Raw genomic sequence first — 20,350 nt, 5'->3', positions numbered from 1 at the left:
CAAGAGACCCTCTAGATCTCTTCTGAATCCCTCTATTCCTGTCTTAGGATGTGCGACTCCTTCTTCTGCTCTTCTGCTCTGCTCTCTATCGTGTCTGGTTGTGTCCGTCCCCAGCTCTGGGGTTGGGTAAGGGAATTGGGGTATCGCCTCATCGTCATCTAACCATTCTGTGTCGCTTCTGTCATCTCTCAATCCTGGCTTATTATGAGATTCTAACCTTCGTAACGCTCCAGGTCTCCTGCTCCTCACTCCCAGTCTCTCCCTCTCATTCTCCTCAAATTCCTTCTGATCTCTCTCTTGCTCTCCTCCTAGCCCCCCTCCTCTTCCTACTACTCCCAAACCATCAAGGTCACTTCGGGCTCAACATAGGGCGGGGGAGCCCTTCTCCGTCTGTCTTTCCTACTATCTGTCTGACGATCTTTCTCTCTGTTCTTTCTTTACGTGTCTTTTCTTTCCCATAACAGTCAGTGTCAAGTATGGTTTCTGTTGTAATGCTAAATCTTTGTTGGCCAATTCGAATACCTCGTAGTCTAGATCTAATGAGTCCTCACTCTCACTATCCTCCTCTTCCCAATCTAGTCATGTTTCCTCCTCTTCTTCAGAGTCTTCCAGTCTCCTACTATTCTTGTTCTGTCTTTTCTGTCTGTCGCGATACTGTCTTTGTCTCTCATCCTTTGGAGGAGCTCTACACTCTCGGGCCAGACGTCCTGTTTCGTCACAATTAAAACACTTTCTATCGTCTGATCCTGTTGGCTTAAAATATGTCCTAAATACTTAATATAAGTCTACCACAATTAAAACTTGTTCTTGCTAACTTTATAACCTTATTCAACAAAAAAATATATAATACTATAATATCAATTTTACAGCCTTGTGTTAAATTTCTCACAAAAATATAATCTCCCCACAACAACAGCTAACTACCTAAGGGAGAATAAAACTCGGAATCCAAACCACCCCTAACTATCTGGGTGAACTAAAATTGAAGAAAAACTAATTTACCAAATCAATCACAGAGAAATATCTATCTAATTTGACCAGATTTAGGAGAGTACTAGAATCAGGGATGCAAGAAACTCTTATAATAACTTCTATTTACTCCTTATAAGTCCAGCACCATTCTCTATCCCACTAAGGGTGGAGCCTTTCGGACTAAAAACATGGACAAGTTTCATAAAACATCTTCTCCTCCAATAATAATATCATTATCCATTATTTAAGCAGAAAATGAATATTTACAGGGCATTGGTGTTTCTACCAAGAAAATGCCAATGTCCAAGAATGCAAATGTCTTAACCTGGTTTATCATCGAAGGCTCCATGCTTGAATTGGCAGTATCATAGACAGGTCATTCTTCATGGACACACACCTGGGCACAAGTGAATCTGGTCTCTCCTGATTCATTCCTCAGAGAGACTCATATTAGTCAGTGGTCCTCTTCTCACTGTCCCCAGAGACTCATTTTTAGAGTCAGTGGTCCCCTTCTCTCCCCAGAGACTCATTTTTAGAGTCAGTGGTCCCCTTCTCTCCCCAGAGACTCATTTCTAGAGTCAGTGGTCCCCTTCTCTCCCCAGAGAGACGGATTTTGGAGGCGGATATAAAGGCTTTGAGAAACCCATCAGTGTACAGTGAACACATGCAGTTTTGTCTTGAAGTGGAACAATGGAAGACAACATTTTTTTTTATGTATCCCCCAGAAAATCTTGAAATCATGTTTAAAAAAATTTGGTCAGTGATATTAATTTGTCTATTGCATAGCACCATATTTCCTCATCACCGCCATCTTCTTGCCGTTTGATTTCTTACAGAGCAACCAGCTCTATTCATACACTGGAAGATTGTCTACATTCCAGTTAGTGCTACGTATGTTTAGTTTGTATAAAATAAAGCTTAAATCAGGAAATACATTGAATTATATCTACTTTACCAAACTTCTCATTTCAAAAGACATAGCCTAATTATGTACAGGTGCAATCATAATATACAATTCTTATTGGCATTTGCAACAAACTGATTTTGAGCACTGATTGCCTGGAACTAAAGATTATACTAACCCTCAGAATTTGTCTTACTCATTTCCAAAACGCCAGACTTTTTACTCCTTCCAACTCAACCGTTTTGTAAAATGCCAAACAAGGCAAGTGAATCTGTTACTATGTAGACTATTAAATACAAATAAATAAATGCAATTTAGCAGCACTTTTACCCAGAGCAACTTTCATGTTTGTACTGGTTCCCCATGAGAATCAACCCCACAACCCTGGTGTTGCACACATTTACACAGTAGGAAACAGCAACTTAGAGTCCCACCATGCTCTGCCCTCCATCCTGTCCCTTCTGCAAACTGAGAGTTGTTTCACTGTCTTGTGATTATGTCCCTCTGTGTATAAACTGGTTTGTTAAAATTGCATGGGTGATGATAGCACCTTGACTAGGCATGTAATAACTGACCAATGGAAACACAGAATCCTCTCAGAGTTTGCATTTATCAAAGATGACGCATATATTTGACAATATTTTGGTATCTAATACAGTGAACAGGAACTACTAATAGCACTTGTTATACAGTGGCAAGCTACATAAAGTGTCAGAAAAGAACAACGATCCCTGTGCAAGTCTTAAGTGCATCTCAATACAATGTGATTTTACAGTGATGTCCACTAAGGATGTGGCTATCATTAGGATAGCATGAGTTAAAAAAAAAACATTTAATTAACCAGACAGTTTCTGACAAAGAATCGGAACAGCACTTATGAAATGTCTACATTGTCTGTCATTGTATTCTTAAAGCACATCAATATCATAGCACCGTACAGTATATAGCTGAGTTTTGGTATAGCCTCAGTAGATTATCACTAGCTACTACATTATTCATTAACAACTCATTCTTCGTACCCAATTACTTTCGTTTTTAAACTTCAGGATCGGGCAAAACACTTTGAAGACGTACAGTACAATTGAGAAAGAGAGTTCCGGAAATTATAGTGCAACTTGGACCTTACGTGAGCACCAAAAACCATCAGGTGTTTTTTTCTGGTAAAATATTCAGAAACTTTTAATAATGACAAAGTTCTAGGCCAAACATTTCATAGCTACAGCTGTTCATAGCTGTAGCTGATGTTTATTGTATAGCTGCACTGAACAAAAGCGATAACAAGCTCTCCCTTTTTAAAATTCACACCTTGCCTTGCAAGGTAACTCATTACCAAGAGTAGGAAACAGTGGCATTTCTAGGCACACAAAGATGGTAAAAAGTTCCCGTTTTGACCATCAGGCTCAGACAAGTCACTTTAAAAGGATGTGCAACTTTTGATTTAACAGTGCAGAGGTACCATTGAAAAGAGCTAGTCCACAGAAATATTTTCCAGAGGTCCTTGGTTTCTCAGTGTACAGTAAAGTTGCCCTTAGATGCTAAGCAACTGGCTCAGGTATACCTGGGAGATAGAGGCAGAATTATGTACAATAGACTGAACGTTAGGCACTGTTGTTTCCATGCATAAGAGCTGGTGTATCTTGCCTTTCTTTAGCTGTGCCAACGTCCATAGATAACGATGAGCCCTTTGAGAAGGTTATCAATTCATCTTAACTTCTACCAGATTTAACACATCAGTTCCCAGGCACACTTTTAAAGTCTTTCAAATAGTTTAGAGTAAGGTGTTTTGCTTGCTTAGTAGCTTGCACATACAGTATGTCCCAGCTCCAATTCGGGAGAAAAATAGCTTGTTCAGCACAAACCCATTTTTCTACGTTTATTTGCGAAAGTAATGCTACTTCAGCTGCCAAGACTTTCCCCTGTTCTCACTCAGATCCTCTTTGGTTTTCTGGATGCAGGTAAAGATCTCCTTGAAGAGGGCCTTGTACTCAGGTTGGTGGAGTTCATCCTCCTGGCCCTGGTGGAGGGAGGCTGGGTTTCGTGGGCGGACCAAGGGGGCTCCGCTGGGCCTTTGGACCTCCTTTTGGCTGTGCTGCTGGCTTGGGTCCGGCTCCCCCTGGTGGCAGCGCCGCAGCAGCGCGTCATATTTGACCTGCAGGGCGCTGTACTGAGCGTCAACCTCGTTGAGAAGGGAGATCCCACGCTGCTTCACCACCTCCGAATGGCGGATGCACGAACGCTCGTGGTCATGACTCTCGTATACGTCTGACCCCTCACCCCGCAGCGACCTAAGCTGCTTCTCGCTGTTGCAGTGCTTTAGGACATCACAACCTTTCACCTTGCTGACCTCCATCAGGCTGACCTCCATCAGGTCTCCCTCACTCTCTCCATCCTCCCCCATCCCCCTCTCCTGGTTCAGGTGGAAGAATAGGGCATTGGGCAGCATGCCCAGGCTGACCCTTGACCTCAAAGCTTTGTTGCCGTAGTCGGCTCTCCACAGCTGACGAAGCTCCTCAGCCTCACACTCCAGCTCCACTAGTCTGGCCTGGACAGAGAGAGAGAGAGACAGAGAGAGAAGGCGGAAGAGAGAAAGAGACCGGATTCAGTAATGTCACATGGAACTCTGGACTTTTCCATTTCCCTACAAACTATTTGAATTTGAAGCACGCATCTGCTTCAAAATAATTCTGTGTGTGTTGCTTCTCTTCCTCACCTGGCACCCCTCCATCATTCCCAGGCGCTGCTCCAGTGCCACATTCTCATTGGCTAGGTGGTCTGCATCTCGCTCTGCCCCCTCCCTCCGAGCACGTTCATTGGCCAACTGTGTCTGTAGGGAGCGGAGCGATCTCCGTAGCGACTCCTGCTCCTCCTCCCGCCACGAGACGTCAGAGGGAGACCAGGGGTCATCCGAATGGTCTCCAGAGTAGACACTTGAGTACCATGGAGGGGTCAGAGAGAATCTAACCAATCAAACTTTAAAAAGGATGGGAAACAGCTTTTGTTCTAGTCCAGACCAGCACTTACACCTAATTAGTGTAATAAAGTCACTGATAAGATGCCAATAAAACTAATCAGGGAGTGATCTTTAGTGAAGGCAGAGATGAGTGGCCTTACGGGTGGAAAATGATCTAAAATCAAATCAAATCAAAATCAAATCCTGTGGGTGACAACTGTGACCAGTGCTCAGTGAGCTCAGTAGGGAGAGAGTACTATAATCTGCTTGGCATGTGTGTTTATCAGTGACCTATGAGTTTAGGCCTGGATTAAAGGAGAGGAGCCCATCCCTAACTCCATAACACGGTCTGAACTGCTATGGCATCAGAGGACAGGAATAGGGCTAGAGTACTAGCAGCAGCACTAGTCCCCTTCAACAGCTGCAGTGTACGGCAAGAGAGAGGTAAGAGAGCGAGAGAGAGAGCCAAACCGCAATGCTAGGGCAGGGCCAAGAGACTTGTTGAAACATAGTGGTATTGAATGAACGCAATCTAAAGTGGGGCACAGGGCCTTAGGCCATCAAGAATAGAACAAACTAATGGCAAATTCAGTGGGGCTACGTCTTATCACAAAACAATTTCTACCTGCAGCATAAAAACAATTATTAATGCACAAGCTATTCAGCTGTAAATATCTCAAATGTTAATACATTCAGGTCCTTTAGCCATTTTGCCACAACTTTAGAAGTATGGCTTTTTTATTGTGGTTTTGGAGCATTACTGTGGCATAGATACTTTTGTACCCGTTTCCTCCAGCATCTTCACCAGGTCCTTTGCTGTTGTTCTGGGATTGATTTGCACTTTTCGCACCAAAGTATGTTCATCTCTAGGAGACAGAACGCGTCTCCTTCCTGAGCGGTATGACAGCTGCGTGGTCCCATGATGTTTATACTTGTGTACTATTGTTTGTACAGATGAACGTGGTACATTTGGAAATTGCTCCCAAGGATGAACAAGACTTGTGGAGGTCTACAATTTATTTTCTGAGGTCTTGGCTGATTTCTTTTGATTTTCCCATGATGTCAAGCAAAGAGGCACGGAGTTTGAAGGTAGGCCTTGAAATAAATCCACAGGTACACCTCCAATTGACTCAAATGATGTCAATTAGCCTATCAGAAGCTTCTAAAGCCATGACATCATTTTCTGGAATTGTCCAAGCTGTTTAAAGGCACAGTCAACTTAGTGTATGTAAACTTCTGACCCACTGGAATTGTGATACAGTGAATCATAAGTGAAATAATCTGTTTGTAAACAATTGTTGGAAAAATTACTTGTGTCATGCACAAAGTAGATGTCCTAACCAACTTGCCAAAACTATAGTTTGTTAACAAGAAATGTGTGGAGTGGTTGAAAAACTAGTTTTAATGACTCCAACCTAAGTGTATGTAAACTTCTGACTTCAACTGTATATACACAACAGTATGTGGACACCCCTTTAAATGAGAGGATTTGGCTATTTCAGCCACACCCGTTGCTGACAGGTGTATAAAATCGAGCACCCAGACATGCAATCTCCATAGAGAAACATTGGCAGTAGAATGGACCATACTGAAGAGCTCAGTGACTTTCAACATGGCAGTCATAGGATGCCACCTTTCCAACAAGTCAGTTTGTCAAATTTCTGCCCTGCTAGAGCTGCCCCGGTCAACTGTAACTGCTGTTATTGTGAAGTGGAAATGTCTAGGAGCAACAACGGCTCAGCTGCGAAGTGGTAGGCCACACAAGCTCAAAGATTGGGAACGCCGAGTGTGTGTATTTCATGTATGAGTATTGTGATCTCACCTGTGTGCGCGTTGCAACTCATTCAGGCAGGACACACTCTGCACCCCGTAGGGCCGCCATGATTCTGCAAGGGGTTTCCTATGGGGATTAGCAGGGGCAGTCTTCAGATCCTCTACCTGACGTTGCAGATCCTCCACCTGGGTCTGCAGAGCCTCGATCATCTCTGTGAGCCTGGAGAGAGACTGACTAATCAAGTTGCTTTTGCCCTCACACATTTAGCTCTCCTCTCACCAACTCAAGTCGTTCACCATTTCATCTGTATTCTCTGCAGAAAGACTCAGGCTGTGTCCCGATTCTCCACCCAGTCATTGATTTAGATGCATATGATTGGTATAAGCATTGGCTGAAGGGAGTTTCCACCACTGTTAAGATTAATTTGAGAAATTGTGCGAGAAGGGTGAAGAATTGGGACGCAGCCTCAGGTTTCAACCCACCCCTGGATCTTGTGCTGGGCGGTCCTGTTGTCCTGTACCAGGCGGGTGTTGCTCTGCTCCTGTTCTCTGGAGGACTGATCTAACTGCTCGTACACCTTAGCATGCTGATCATTCACCTGTCTCAGGAGGTCCACCTGCTTAGTCAGGTACTGGAGGGAGGGAGGGAGGGAGGGAGGGAGGGGATGGAGGAGAGAACCAGGACTCAGTATCATCACATAACCGGCCACCTTCAAATTCACAATTAATTTCTACTTTGAATCCAGATTACATATTGGTGTAAAGTACTTAAGTAGAAATACTTTAAAGTACTATGTAGTAGTTTTTGGTAGTGTCTGTACTTTACTATTTCAATTTTTGACAACTCATACTCCACTACAGCCCTTTGCTGTCCGTAAAAAAAAAGGTGCCGTCTTGTTGGCTTTAATATAAGGAACTTCATGTATAGCATTTGCTTTTATTCAATTATGACAATTTAGTACTTTTTACACCACCGTACATTTAACTATACTGAACAAAAATATAAAATGCAACATGAAACAATTTCAAAGATTTTACTGAGTTACAGTTAATTTAAGGAAATCAGTCATTTGAAATAAATAAATTAGGCCCTAATCTATGGATTTCACATGACTGGGAATACAGATATGTATCTATTGGTCACAGATACCTTAAAAAAAGGTAGGGGGGTGTGGATCAGAAACCCTGTCAGTATCTGGTGTGACCACCATTTTCCTCATGCAGTGCAACACATCTCCTTTGCATAGAGTTGATCAGGCTGTTACTGTGGCCTGTTGTCCCACTCCTCTTCAATGGCTGTGAGCATTTGCTGAATATTGGTGTACACATCGATCCAGAGGGTGACATGGGTGACATTTCTGGTGAGTATGCAGGCCATGGAAGAACTGGGACATGTTCAGCTCCAGGAATTGTGTACAGATCCTTGCACCATTTTTTTACCCTTAATTTTAACAGGTAAGTTGACTGAGAACACACACTCATTTACAGCAACAACCTGGGGAATAGTTGCAGGGGAGAGGAAGGGGGATGAATCAGCCAATTGTAAGCTGGGGATGATTAGGTGACATGATGGTATGAGAGCCAGACTGGGGATTTAGCCAGGACACCAGGGTTAAAACCCCTACTCTTACAATAAGTGCCATGGGATATTTTAGTGACCACAGAGTCAGGACACCAATTTAACATCCCATCCAAAAGACACCCTACACAGGGCATTGTGATATTTTTTTTAGACCAGAGGAATGGGTGCCTCCTACTGGCCCTCCTACACCACTTCCAACCGCATCTGATCTCCCATCCAGGGACCAACCATGCTTAGCTTCAGACGCAAGCCAACAGTGGGATGCAGGGTGGTATGCTGCTAGCATGGGACTGTGCAGGTGATGGCGGCGGATGAATGGCACGACAATGGGCCTCACGATCTCGTCACTGTACCTCTGTGTATTCAAATTGCCTTTGATAAAATGCAATTGTGTTCATTGTCCACAGTTTATGCCTGCCCATACCTGAACCCCACCGCCACCATGGGGCACTCTGTTCACAACGTTGACATCAGCAAACCACTCGCCCACACAGCGCCATACACGTGGTCTGCGGTTGCGAGGCCGGTTGGACATACTACCAAATTCTCTAAAATAACGTTTGGGGCAGCTTATGGTAGAGAACTTAACATTAAATACTTTGGCAACAACTCTGGTGGACACTCCTGCAGTCAGCATGCCAACTACACACTCAAACCTTGAGACATCTGTGGCATTGTGCTGTGTGACAAAACTAGACATTTTAGAGTGGCCTTTTATTGTACACAGCATAAGGTGCACCTGTGTAATGATCATGCTGTTTAATATGCCACACCTGTCAGGTGGATGGATTATCTTGTCAAAAGAGAAATGCTCACTAACAGGGATGTAAACAAATTTGTGCACAAAATTAGAGAAATAAATTGGGTTTTGTGCGTATGGAACATTTGACACATTTTTATTTCAGCTCATGCAACCAACACTTTACATGTTGCGTTTATAGTTTGTTCAGTGTAGATACTTTTAGACGTTTTAGTCAAGTAGTATTTTACTGGGGGAATTTCACTTGAGTCATTTTCTATTAAGGCATATTTACTTTTACTCAAGTATGACAAGTGAGTACTTTTTCTACCACTGAGATTACACCATTGTACTTGTTCACGTCAATACGATTGGTTTTAAGCCACTACATACAAGGCATACACATTATTTAATTTGGCTGCTTGTTCAACCATGAATGAGATCAATCAAACTTGGCAGAATCAATGACCACTACCTCCTGGCTGGGAGACTATCATTGCTTTGATAGCAGCATGTCTGTAATGGCGTTTGAGTGGTCTGAAGGAGTGTCTGTAATGGCGTTTGAGTGGTCTGAAGGAGTGTCTGTAATGGCGTTTGAGTGGTCTGAAGGAGTGTCTGTAATGGCATTTGAGTGGTCTGAAGGAGTGTCTGTAATGGCGTTTGAGTGGTCTAAAGGAGTGTCTGTAATGGCGTTTGAGTGGTCTGAAGGAGTGTCTAATGGCGTTTGAGTGGTCTGAAGGAGTGTCTGTAATGGCGTTTGAGTGGTCTGAATGAGTGTCTGTAATGGCGTTTGAGTGGTCTGAATGAGTGTCTGTAATGGCGTTTGAGTGGTCTGAATGAGTGTCTGTAATGGCGTTTGAGTGGTCTGAATGAGTGTCTGTAATGGTGTTTGAGTGGTCTGAATGAGTGTCTGTAGGAGCGTAACAATTCTGGCGAGAGGCTGACTCCTGAGGAATGTAGAAAGGCACCAGCACAAGGTTAAGGTCAGGCTCTTATTAACACAGGTTGATTTAGACTGAAGAGCTAAATACACTAACAATGGTGCAGGGATAACATAACACTATCTCTCCTCAAACATCCTTTCTCTGCTTCTCCCTATACCCTTAGTCTTCTGTTTTTCTCTTATACATCTCTCTTTTCCTTTGAGAACAGTTTATCTAATCAGGGTAAAACAGGGAGAATGCCATAGATAATAACAGTTCAATATCTATGGAGAACGCTGTGAACCTTTAGTCAGCTCATGAAGTAAGATCAGCCACAAAACACCTACTAAAAACATAAATCCTGGCAATAAAACAAATATTGCTACAGTAGATAGGAGCTGTAAATTATCTTGCCACGCAATTCACTTAGATAACTTAGTATTTTGAATTCTGCATGTTAATATCATGAAAAATTGTGGTGATGATCTATTGTGTAACATAACATTATAGGCAAGGTAACATAATTCACAGCATCAGCTTTCCCCTGTACCGTTTCTACATGCAGTCAGGTCATGAAATGGATGGCACCTTCAGAGAGATTAATTCTGTCAGTCAGCCGTTTCAGAGACGGGGGAGGATTTAGGAGTCGCACATCCAGAGCTGACCCTGCTCAGGGAAATTAAATCCAGAGCTCATCTGGAAATTAGTGGCGGTTGCTGACCATACAATATAGATTCAGTATTGATACAAGAGAGAAAAAAACAAATATCACTGAATGTGATATTTAAATACAAACTCAATAATTGGCTTAATAGATTCTATAGCATGGAAAGGCTATTTAATCTAACATTATTTTGAGTCACAACAAAACAATGGCGGCAATGTTGGTTCAAAGGTATGTCCCAAAAAATTAAAGAGGACAACTGATATGGGCAGTCTATCTTTCCTAGTCAAATCAAATGTATTTATATAGCCCTTCTTACATCAGCTGATAATATCAAAGTGCTGTACAGAAACCCAGCCTAAAACCCCAAACAGCAAGCAATGCAGGTGTAGAACCATCTGAAACTTCATTAAACAAGGTGAAAAGCATTGAGGTATGCTGTTTTCAAAGGAGTAAGAGATCCCAATCGGTGCACTACCGTTTGATAATGGTTTTGTAAACACTTATCACCTGGGGATTTCTAGTATAGAAAAAGAAAGACAAGGATTGGAATATAGATTTTGTAGCCTTGTCTTGACAAAACGATTTCAGATGAAAAGTCTGCATTATAAAATAGCCATTATATTCTGTTACCTTTGTTTCTAGAGTCCTACCCTACATGGACCCATGGTAAACAACAGGTGCAACCGAGAGATTAAGTAATCAGTCCATCAGGGTCCAAACCTCTCATTTCAGCTTCAAAGGCAGTTAATGGTAGCCTGCCTTTTGGCAATATGGAACACTGATTTGATTAAGGAATTAAAGGAGCACAAATCTGAGGAAAGATCCTTTTGTTTTCAACATCTCTTGTTTTCAACAGGAACAGATTGTAGCCTAACGGACAGGCCTCAGGTGTGTCAACTAGTGCTCGATTACTTAGATAATGTGTGCTTGTGCTAGGATGGGAAAAAAACCTGCACACACTACGGGAAATGCCTATAGCTATAGTTTGGGACTGTGTGTCTGCTGACTCCTGATTGGTCAAACCCAGTTACCTCTACCCTCGTAGCTACAACCTGATTGGTTAAACCCTTACCTCTATCTCCTGTAGCTGTTCCTGATTGGTGGAGTACATCTGCTGCAGACCCTGCTCCAGCTCTCTGTTCCTGTCCAGCAGGGTCTTCCCCAGCTCAGCAGCTAGGTGCAGGTCTACATGGCAGAAAAGAGAGATCAGAGAATAGGATCGATAAATGATCACTGTGTGTCACCAACGAAATAATGGCTTGGGAAAAGACGCGGCCATTAGTGCGACAAGAGGTTGCAGAGGGCACCTATGGCTGTGTCTGTGCCTCAATGCTCAAGGTCAGGTACATGCATCTATCTTGCAGACATGGGTTAGTGTGTCAAATACACATTACTTGTGCTGCCCATGATTTACAATAGTTTGCCAACAATTGCCTAAAATGGAACTGATGGAATATAGACCCCAAAAAGGGATAAATCAAACACACATCAAATATATTGGAGATATGTAGGCTATTTGACCCATGTCAGGGAATATACAATCAGAAATGTAAGAAATATATACATCTACCTTCATCACTCTGGCCTAATTCAAGCGTTGTGAGACTGTCTCATGTACAGGATTTGTGATGTAGTGAGTTTATGAGCATGAAAACTGAATAGATGTTTCTAGAGCCATTTCCGTTTCCTTATTTCTATTCCAGCATTCATCAATAGCCAATGATAGATATTGAACAACGCAAATTCGTGGAATAAAACCTTAATATGCAGAGAAGTACATTTAAAAATGTGTAGAAAATCTAAGACAAAGGATTCATTTTTTCAAATGGTTGCCTACTAAATCCATGGCAATGGAATGATAGCCTCGGGGGTGATGGAAATTCTGCTTGAGACTACCTTGAAATATTTGTCCTTAGTCCGACAGTGTGTTCTGCCGCAGTAGGCTACCAAATGTGTCTCGTAGCATGTAGGCTACTACATTTGCTAGTGACATGACACCTGCTATATGAAAGTGGCGGTGCACCAGGCGCTCATTGTTTCAGCGCCTGCTTGAAAATAATTTTGTTTTACGCTGTGTCAAATTGTGGCCAATGCCTGGTTTATTGCTGCCGGCCACTTATACGCACAGCACAGGTCGACCCGCGCTTTCCCAGTCTCGGTCATTATTATAGATATAATAATATTTACCATGTTCAAGGTCCTGCTTGTCATACCAAGGTTCATCCTCCTGGATTTCGAATTCTTCCACCTCAATCATATCTGTAAGCATATTCGGCCACAATGAATCCCCGACTGATCAATGGGCTTTCATTGGAATAGGTAGGATACTAATTTCGCAGCCAATGCAACATGCCTTTGAGATATATTGATCCACCAAATGCGTTTCCCCTCATCAGCTGTCTAAAGCGTATGTCTATTCACCGGCTACAACCACAGTACGATGAAACTGCCTAAGCAGCGCACTCCACACACATATCTCCCTCCAGCAGCAACGTAGTTTACCACGTCAGTAAACGCGCACTGGTCTATTCTTCTTCTCCTTCTTTGATATCATGGCGTTCGCACATTTTGTTTGTGCATGCTGCCACCTACTGTGCGGTAGTGTGTGGTCTATCACGTTACATTACATGCTAAAAAAAAAGAAAGGGGGACTATCTCTACGCCTCTATACCACTATTTAAAAAAAATGTATAACACCATCCCATTCCACTACTTTGACCTTAATTGATAATACACCATAACAACAGACTATTTCGTTCAACACACCATGTAACTATTCTGCAGCAAAGCCTTGTGCACCAGTGGAGGCTGCTGAGGGGAGGACAGCTCATAATATTGGCTGGAATTGAGTGAATGGTATGGTATCAAACACATGTTTTTTATGTGTTTGATACCATTCCATTCACTCCATTCCAGTCATAACACTTTATTTTAGACATCATTATGAGCCGTCCTCCCCTCAGCATCTTCCACTGTCGTACACCTAAGTACTTCTCTGCAGCTGCCATCACAACATCTATTTTCTGTGACTTACATTACATTTATGCGGTACAATTGAAAACCAGGGCAATGAATGCTAAAAAGCCAACCTCACTGAAGCACAAATTCGTATCACTCTGTATTGGCTTACTACTCACCTTTGACCCCTCATCCTCTACTCTCTTCACTGCCTCAGCATACGACACCTTCTGTTCAACTCTGACCCTGGCAACCTTAACCTGTCTCTCTCACACTGGGCACTTCTGACATATCCTAACATGACTTTGTCAGGTAAAAACTCTTGCTTCAAAACTCAAAAGAACAGTGTCTTCTCAGTTTCACCACCGGGTCAATTTCAGTTGCTCCACCTCAACACTTAATACCACCCAAGCCATCACTCCTTTCAAAGGCGCCCTGCTCTGGAGAGCAAAGCAAGTCACAGGTCTTGTCCCAAGGCGTGTGAAACACAGAAAATCATCACTTCAGCAATTTAACAGTACCCAATTTATTTTGTATTTATTATGGATCCCCATTAGCTGCACTCTTCCTGGGGTCCGGCAAAATTAATGCAGTTATACAACTTTAAAAACATTACAATATATTCATTACAGAATTCACAACACTCTGTGTGCCCTCAGGCCCATACTCCACTACCACATATCTGTAAGGCAAAATCCATGTGTACGTGTGTGTATAGTGTGTATGTTATCATGTGTTTGTATGCATGTGTCTGTGCCTATGTTTGTGTTACTTCTACCCAGCCTGAGACATGTGGGTCAGCCAAAAGGAAGGGATCATCCTTTGCATGACCATCAGGGTGAGGCTCGGACTCTGAGATCTTCATCACTCTTGTCAGGTAAAATTTCTGAGCCATGGTTTGTATTCTTCCTCAACACACAATCTTCCCTCTGCACTCAGCTTTTCTCCTTCTTCCTTGCTGTCCATAACCACATCTACCCTGTCACAACGCTCAAAAATATTTTGTATTCACAATCATTCAATACATTTTATTTGTACTTGAAACAACAAAGCTAAGCCCTGTGCATGAGAACAGGCCCAGGGGTCTCATAGGCTGCGTTTAGACAGGCAGCCCAATTCTGATATTTTTTCCCACTAATTGTATTATTTATTTATTTAAATAAATCACTTTAGATATTTTTCAGAGCTGATCTGATTGGTCAAAAGAACAATTAGTCAATAAAATATCAGAATTGCCCATCTAAAATCAGCCATAGGGACCATTATTAAAAATGAAACATTATTGGGTATGATTGGCAGAAAACCCCTTCCACTGTAGAATGCACTACAGCATACATAGACTAGTCTAGTATCTATCTGACAGTATGAAAATGTTAGAGCCTTATCTTAGAAAACCCCTGAACATTATGAACTTTGAGCTCCACCTCTGTGTTGTGATGCTGCTGAGCATCACCATTCATAAACAGATGCTGCCCTCATGTTTTTTGTCCAATTTTGTGACATACAAAACTGAAAATATACATTTCACCATACATTTCAGAAAGCACAACTTATGTTGACTGACAAAAACAATGTACATTCCAAAAGCATGGCCCTATCTACTTTTAATCAGAGTGAAGTGTGAATGGATGCTTGAGAAAGATGACCAACTCCCTCTAGCGGCGAGTACAGATCTGCACCAAAATACACATGGTTTTATTTGAATGAGGATAGATAAAAAGCCGTTGACTAAACTATCCAATCTATTGCATCAATGTTAATAGCTTGCATTATTTCCAACTCTTGTCCCTAAAAGCATCTCAGGGATACATATTCCCAGACAGGTCATGTTTCTTAGATCCTTAATTTTTAAGACAACATTTCAGAAAAGATCCAGAATAAGTTCACAACATAAGAGGGACAAAATGTTTCATTACTAACATCTATACAGAAGGAAAAAAATATACAAAGAAACAAAATAAAATAATCCCTGGACTTGAACTTGTTCAGTGTTCTTTCCTGTCATGTGCTTTCAACAGATCTGCCCGACTGAAAGCTTTCTCACATTTCAAACATTTGTGGGGCTTCTCTCCAGTGTGAATCATCATGTGCCTTTTCCGTTTCCTAGAGTCATCAAATTTTCTTCCACAGACAGAACAAGGATATGGCTTCTCCCCTGTATGAGTTCGCATGTGTTGAGTGAGATAACAGTTTTGAGTAAAACCCTTCCCACAGACTTTACACTTGAATGGCCGCTCCCCAGTATGGTATCTCATGTGTACCTTCACTTCAGATTTTGATTTGAAACTTTTGCCGCACTCCAATTCGGTGCATTTAAAAGGCCTCTCCTGAGTGTGAATCAGGTCATGCCTTGTCAATGAGGACATGTTCAGAAACAGCTTACCGCAGTATGTGCACGGGAAACGCACCCCAGCATGATGTCTCGCCACATGGACTTGTAACGTCCTTTGTAATGCGTAAGATTTGTCACACTGGGAGCAGGAGAAGTGTTTATCTTCAGGTTTTCTGTGAACACACAGCATGTGCATTTTCAGTTTTGCATTGCTGATAAATCCCTTTCCACACTCCCAGCAAAGGCATCGTTTCTCTCCTGTATGTATTCTCTCGTGTTCGACAAGAACCGCTGATAAGTTAAACTTCCGCGGACAGTGGGAGCACTGGTATGGGAGATCTCCGGTGTGAGTCCTCTCGTGTCTGATGAGAGCTGCTAAATCAGTGTAGCTTTTATCACAGGAGGTGCAGAGGAATGGCCCGCTGAATTTATGGGCATCCAGATAGTGTTTCTTAAGGGGCTTGACCCCATTGAAGCTGTTTTCACACATGGTGCATTTCAAAGGCTTGTGCGACAGCTTGTGCCTGTCTAGCTTTACTGGGTCTGCAAACATCCTACTGCACTCAGTGCAGTGGAGGGGGCTGTGGGTGAGTGCATGTACCTGGGCCTGGGCCTCTTCAGGATCAGCTCGCAGCACCTTGCACACAGTCTTTACAATGTGCTTCCTCATATCATAAATGTTCTTGAACGTCTGCCCACAATGAGGACATTTGTGAGGGCGCAGATCTGAGTGGGACCTCATGTGAACTTTCATGCTGTAAGATTTTGGCAAACGTTTTTTGCAAATGCAGCACACTTTTGACTGTTTGTGTTTTTCGGTCTTGCTAGGTTCGCCAGATGGGTCGTAAGATGGGTCCTGGGGAGTACTGGTGGAGGATGAGTCACTGTCCTCGGGTGTTGCCTCAAGAGTAACACCACTGGACTGCTCCGTGTCTCCTCCCTCAGGTTTCTGGATTGTGTCCTTCTCATCACTAGCTGGAGATCTGCTACGCCTTTTCTTGGAGTCTTTTTCACATTTTAGTCTCGGTTTCTCCAAGCTTTGTGGGTCCTTGTAACTCATATCACACATATTCGACCTGCCTTTGAGCTGCTTGGATGTTTCACCTTTAGGTTCTGACACAACTACTTTACACACATTTTGCCGATGTCTCCTCAGATCAAAATGGTACAGGAAGCGTTTCTTACACTGTAGACACTGAAATGGGCGCTCACCTGTGTGGATTTTCTGGTGTCGCTTCATGTCAGCACCTCGACTGAAAGTCTTCCCACAAATTGGGCATTTTTTGAATGCATTTTCTTCTGAAAGTTCTGTTTTGGTTTGTTGCCGTTCTCGTGCTAGCAATGTCTTCATCTTACGCCCCCTGTTTTGTCTAACTGGTCTAGATGGTAATATCAGGTTAGTAGTATCAATTCTTTGTAGCTCCACTGAAGGCTTGTGAAGCATTGAGGATATGATCTTATCAGATACGTCTATGCTTTTCATTTGTTCTCCATGACTTCCACTGTCTTTATGAGTCTTTATTTGGGGCTTTCTGACGCTTGAATCTTCATAAGGCTGTGCCACCCCATCTTCCCCGATAACCATCACCGTTCTGTACCTGGGGTTCACTTCTTCAACAATACCTTCCGTCTCATCTTGTACTTGTCCAATCCCCAGAACATTCTCTTCTTCATTACAGTCATGAACCTCCATGTCCTCATATTCCACAGGGTCCGTAAACTCTATAGATTGTTTGTTGTTTTTCTCACATTCCACCCTCTTCTCGCTTTTTATTACATCCATACTTGTCCCGGGTTCCATCTCTGTGTACTCTGTCAGTGTTGCAGAGTCCACCTCCAACTCTTTGGTAAATGTATCCATGAAGACATTCAAGGATAATGTCTGTGTTTCTGACTCTGTCTGTTCAGTTGCAATCACCACCCTTTCTACTGGAGGGAGACAGAGAGCTGAAAGAATGCAGTCCCCATCAGAAGAAGACAGAGTATCTAGAAAGGGAAGCGAGAAATTAAAGACAATGGTTAAAAAGTGAATAAATGTCAACGTCCCCTACAGAAAATTGGCCAATATCTACATGCGTCCTATGATAGATGTCTACCATGGTTGTCCAGCTGGCTGAGGTCTCTGTGGTACTGAAACAGGGTTTTCAGCTGCTGAGGGTGAGACACAGACTGAACACATTCCTCCAGAACAGAGGGGACATCGCTGAGCAGGGACGCAGCCTGACACGGAGGGAAAATGGATACGATTTAGGGGTGATTCAAAATATACTCTATGAATGAACCTTTGTGAATAGTGATCCTTCACTGAATTGATGAAGGTACTCTTCTAATTTCAGTACCTGTTGAAAGTTTGATACTGGAAGTAGCTTCTCAAGTCTTGAAAGAAACTGACACATGAGTTTCTCTATTGCTGCATCATACTTGGGACCAAATTCCACAGGAAAAACATCCTGAGAATAAGAAATTATTATAAAATAAATCATATCTGATATAAGAACATTTGGCACCTGCAACTCACATGGACACATACAGCTGTAATCAGAATAAAAGGAGGCCTTAAAAAAAAGGTCAACATTGTTTATAAATAAGAAAGATTGCAAGTGTGCACTTCTGGGTAGTAGTATACCTACACAGCTATTCCAAAGCCACACTGACCTGGAAGAAGTGTTCCATCTCATTTGGGTCATTCAGCAAGTTTTGCATCAGCCCCAGAAAGTTAGATTCAGATAAATCTTCATCATCAGTCTGCAAGAAAGAAAACACTTTTGTTATAATGATCATTATCAAATCAGTTGTGTGGGACTGACTGACTGGTTGATGTAAACCTTTGCTGAGTCTCTGACCTTAAGAGCTCACCTGTGTCCCCCAGAGAGGTGTGAGGGTCTGTATCCTGTCCAGGTGTGGCTGAATGGTCTGGAGGTCTGTGATCGGCTTCGAGCGACACAACTCCAGGACCAGCTGAAAGCAGAGCAAACCTGTCAGGAGACTTATGAGACCATAAACATGACTAATTATGATCATATCTCCACCCTTAATGATGAGCACTAGCTCCACCCCTCTCTCACCCGTGCTCGAAGACCCAGAATAAGTTGGGCCCTCTGTCGGATGTTCAGAAGCTCTGGAACCATCTCTGTGACCATGGTAACAAACTCCTCCAGCATCCCATAATCCATCACGTGTCTCTGCTGGATCGTTTGCCAGATGGCTGCTGAGACCAGCCGCAGTGGCGGGACCATGAGGCGCAGAGAGGGGAGAGGAAGAGGGGGACCTGAAACAGAGAATTTGACATAGGTTGTTCACAAATCAAGCACCCATTATTGCACGGCACATCAAACTTTAGCGTGTGGAACTACTATGTGTGTCATTGTCAAGAATGTTGTGTGAGTGAGAAGACCTTGTCCATCCAGAAACAACCCCTAGCCCTTCCCTTGGAGTCACAGTGTTCCTTTTGATTATCTTTGGGGAGTTGATCAAAGCGTGGATCTAAAATAATGGGGACAGGTTGTAGGGTTGTTTCTGGAAGGCCCTAGAGAAGCAGTGAAACGACTGCAAAGCAGCAAATAAATTAGCTTGTTAGCTAGCAAGCTAAAACGTCAAGGAAGTTTAATTATTCTACTGCATTATTCAATAAAATGCCGGGCATGAAATCAGAGAGGTTCAGAGAGGTTTAGAAATGCTGCACAACTTCAATAATTCCAAATAAAAGACCCGCAAAACATATTATAGACGTTCTGGAACGAGTCCAGTTCCCGCACAAAACAGTAGGAAGTTAGCCATACATAGCTAGCTAGCTAAGTATGGCTAACTATGCCCTAGCTCTAGTATCGTATACATAGCTAGCTATACATGTTACCTTTCCCCCCAGACATTTGTTTTTGCATGTCTCTCCACTGCAGTCACACTAGACACACGAAAATGCCAATCGTTTTTGCCAATGTGTGCCACCCAATGACTGCATATAAGAAGGCGTCACCAGCGAGGAAGAGGCGAAGCGAGAGGGTTTACGCCGCCCAAAATCAGTCCACGAAAATAAAGGCCAGGAAGTGAGGCACTTTGTATGGAGGTCAAAGTGGATAACAGAAAATGTAATTGCTCATTTGCTACGTCAGGCTTATTTGGTTGAATAGACGTTTCGTAATGGTTAGGTTGTTACGAATGCACGGATATAAGGCAACGCACGCGGCATTTCTGCAACTTTGATAACAATTACTTTATATCGGAGTAGTGTATGCGCTTCACACGCGTATCTGCATTCTCATTGGCTAGAATGGTCCCGCCTGATCTCGCCTCCTCCCACCTGCCGTCCATTTTTGAGGATATGCAGTTCCACTGTTGGAGTGGTCACTTGATAATCTTGTCAATATATGAAATAATCTTCGGTGCCACTGTGTGTGAGTACTGCGGGGACCTATTTAAATGTAACACACGAGGTACCGGTAAACGTGTAAAACGGGCTTGTTTGACATTGCAGGCGACTGACTGATCTACAAACCATCATAAATAACAACTCGTTATTATTTGTAGATCAGTCAGTCACCATTTACCCACAA

The 20,350-nt window shown here is 42.8% G+C and overlaps 2 protein-coding genes across 3 annotated transcripts; both read right to left on the bottom strand.

The window, feature by feature from the left end:
- Window positions 1-2,467: 2,467 nt before the first annotated feature.
- LOC115144168 (cerebellar degeneration-related protein 2-like) lies at window positions 2,468-13,022 on the bottom strand. Its single transcript, XM_029684974.2, has 6 exons — window positions 12,698-13,022; window positions 11,583-11,695; window positions 7,083-7,231; window positions 6,649-6,819; window positions 4,587-4,803; window positions 2,468-4,418 (listed from the first exon to the last, which is right to left on the bottom strand). Exons 1-6 carry the CDS (start codon window positions 12,777-12,779, stop codon window positions 3,768-3,770), a joined length of 1,383 nt encoding a protein of 460 aa, XP_029540834.1. The 5' UTR covers window positions 12,780-13,022; the 3' UTR covers window positions 2,468-3,767.
- Window positions 13,023-13,978: 956 nt separating this feature from the next.
- Window positions 13,979-19,802, bottom strand: LOC115144167 (zinc finger protein 420-like). Of its 2 annotated transcripts, XM_029684972.2 has the most exons (7): window positions 19,654-19,802; window positions 18,866-19,068; window positions 18,657-18,758; window positions 18,456-18,545; window positions 18,140-18,250; window positions 17,897-18,020; window positions 13,979-17,786 (listed from the first exon to the last, which is right to left on the bottom strand). In XM_029684972.2, the coding sequence occupies exons 1-7, from the start codon at window positions 19,679-19,681 to the stop codon at window positions 15,454-15,456; spliced, it is 2,991 nt and encodes a 996-aa protein (XP_029540832.1). In that variant the 5' UTR covers window positions 19,682-19,802; the 3' UTR covers window positions 13,979-15,453. The 2 variants fall into 2 exon arrangements, with proteins under 2 accessions (XP_029540832.1, XP_029540833.1); XM_029684973.2 differs by lacking the exons at window positions 18,866-19,068; window positions 19,654-19,802 and having other exon boundaries at window positions 18,644-18,723.
- Window positions 19,803-20,350: the final 548 nt, after the last annotated feature.

The sequence above is a fragment of the Oncorhynchus nerka genome, linkage group LG16 (genome assembly GCF_034236695.1).
Source record: "Oncorhynchus nerka isolate Pitt River linkage group LG16, Oner_Uvic_2.0, whole genome shotgun sequence".
Lineage (NCBI taxonomy): Eukaryota > Metazoa > Chordata > Actinopteri > Salmoniformes > Salmonidae > Oncorhynchus > Oncorhynchus nerka.
Note: the sequence above shows the minus strand (reverse complement) of the source record. Positions and strands in the feature narration are given on the sequence as shown.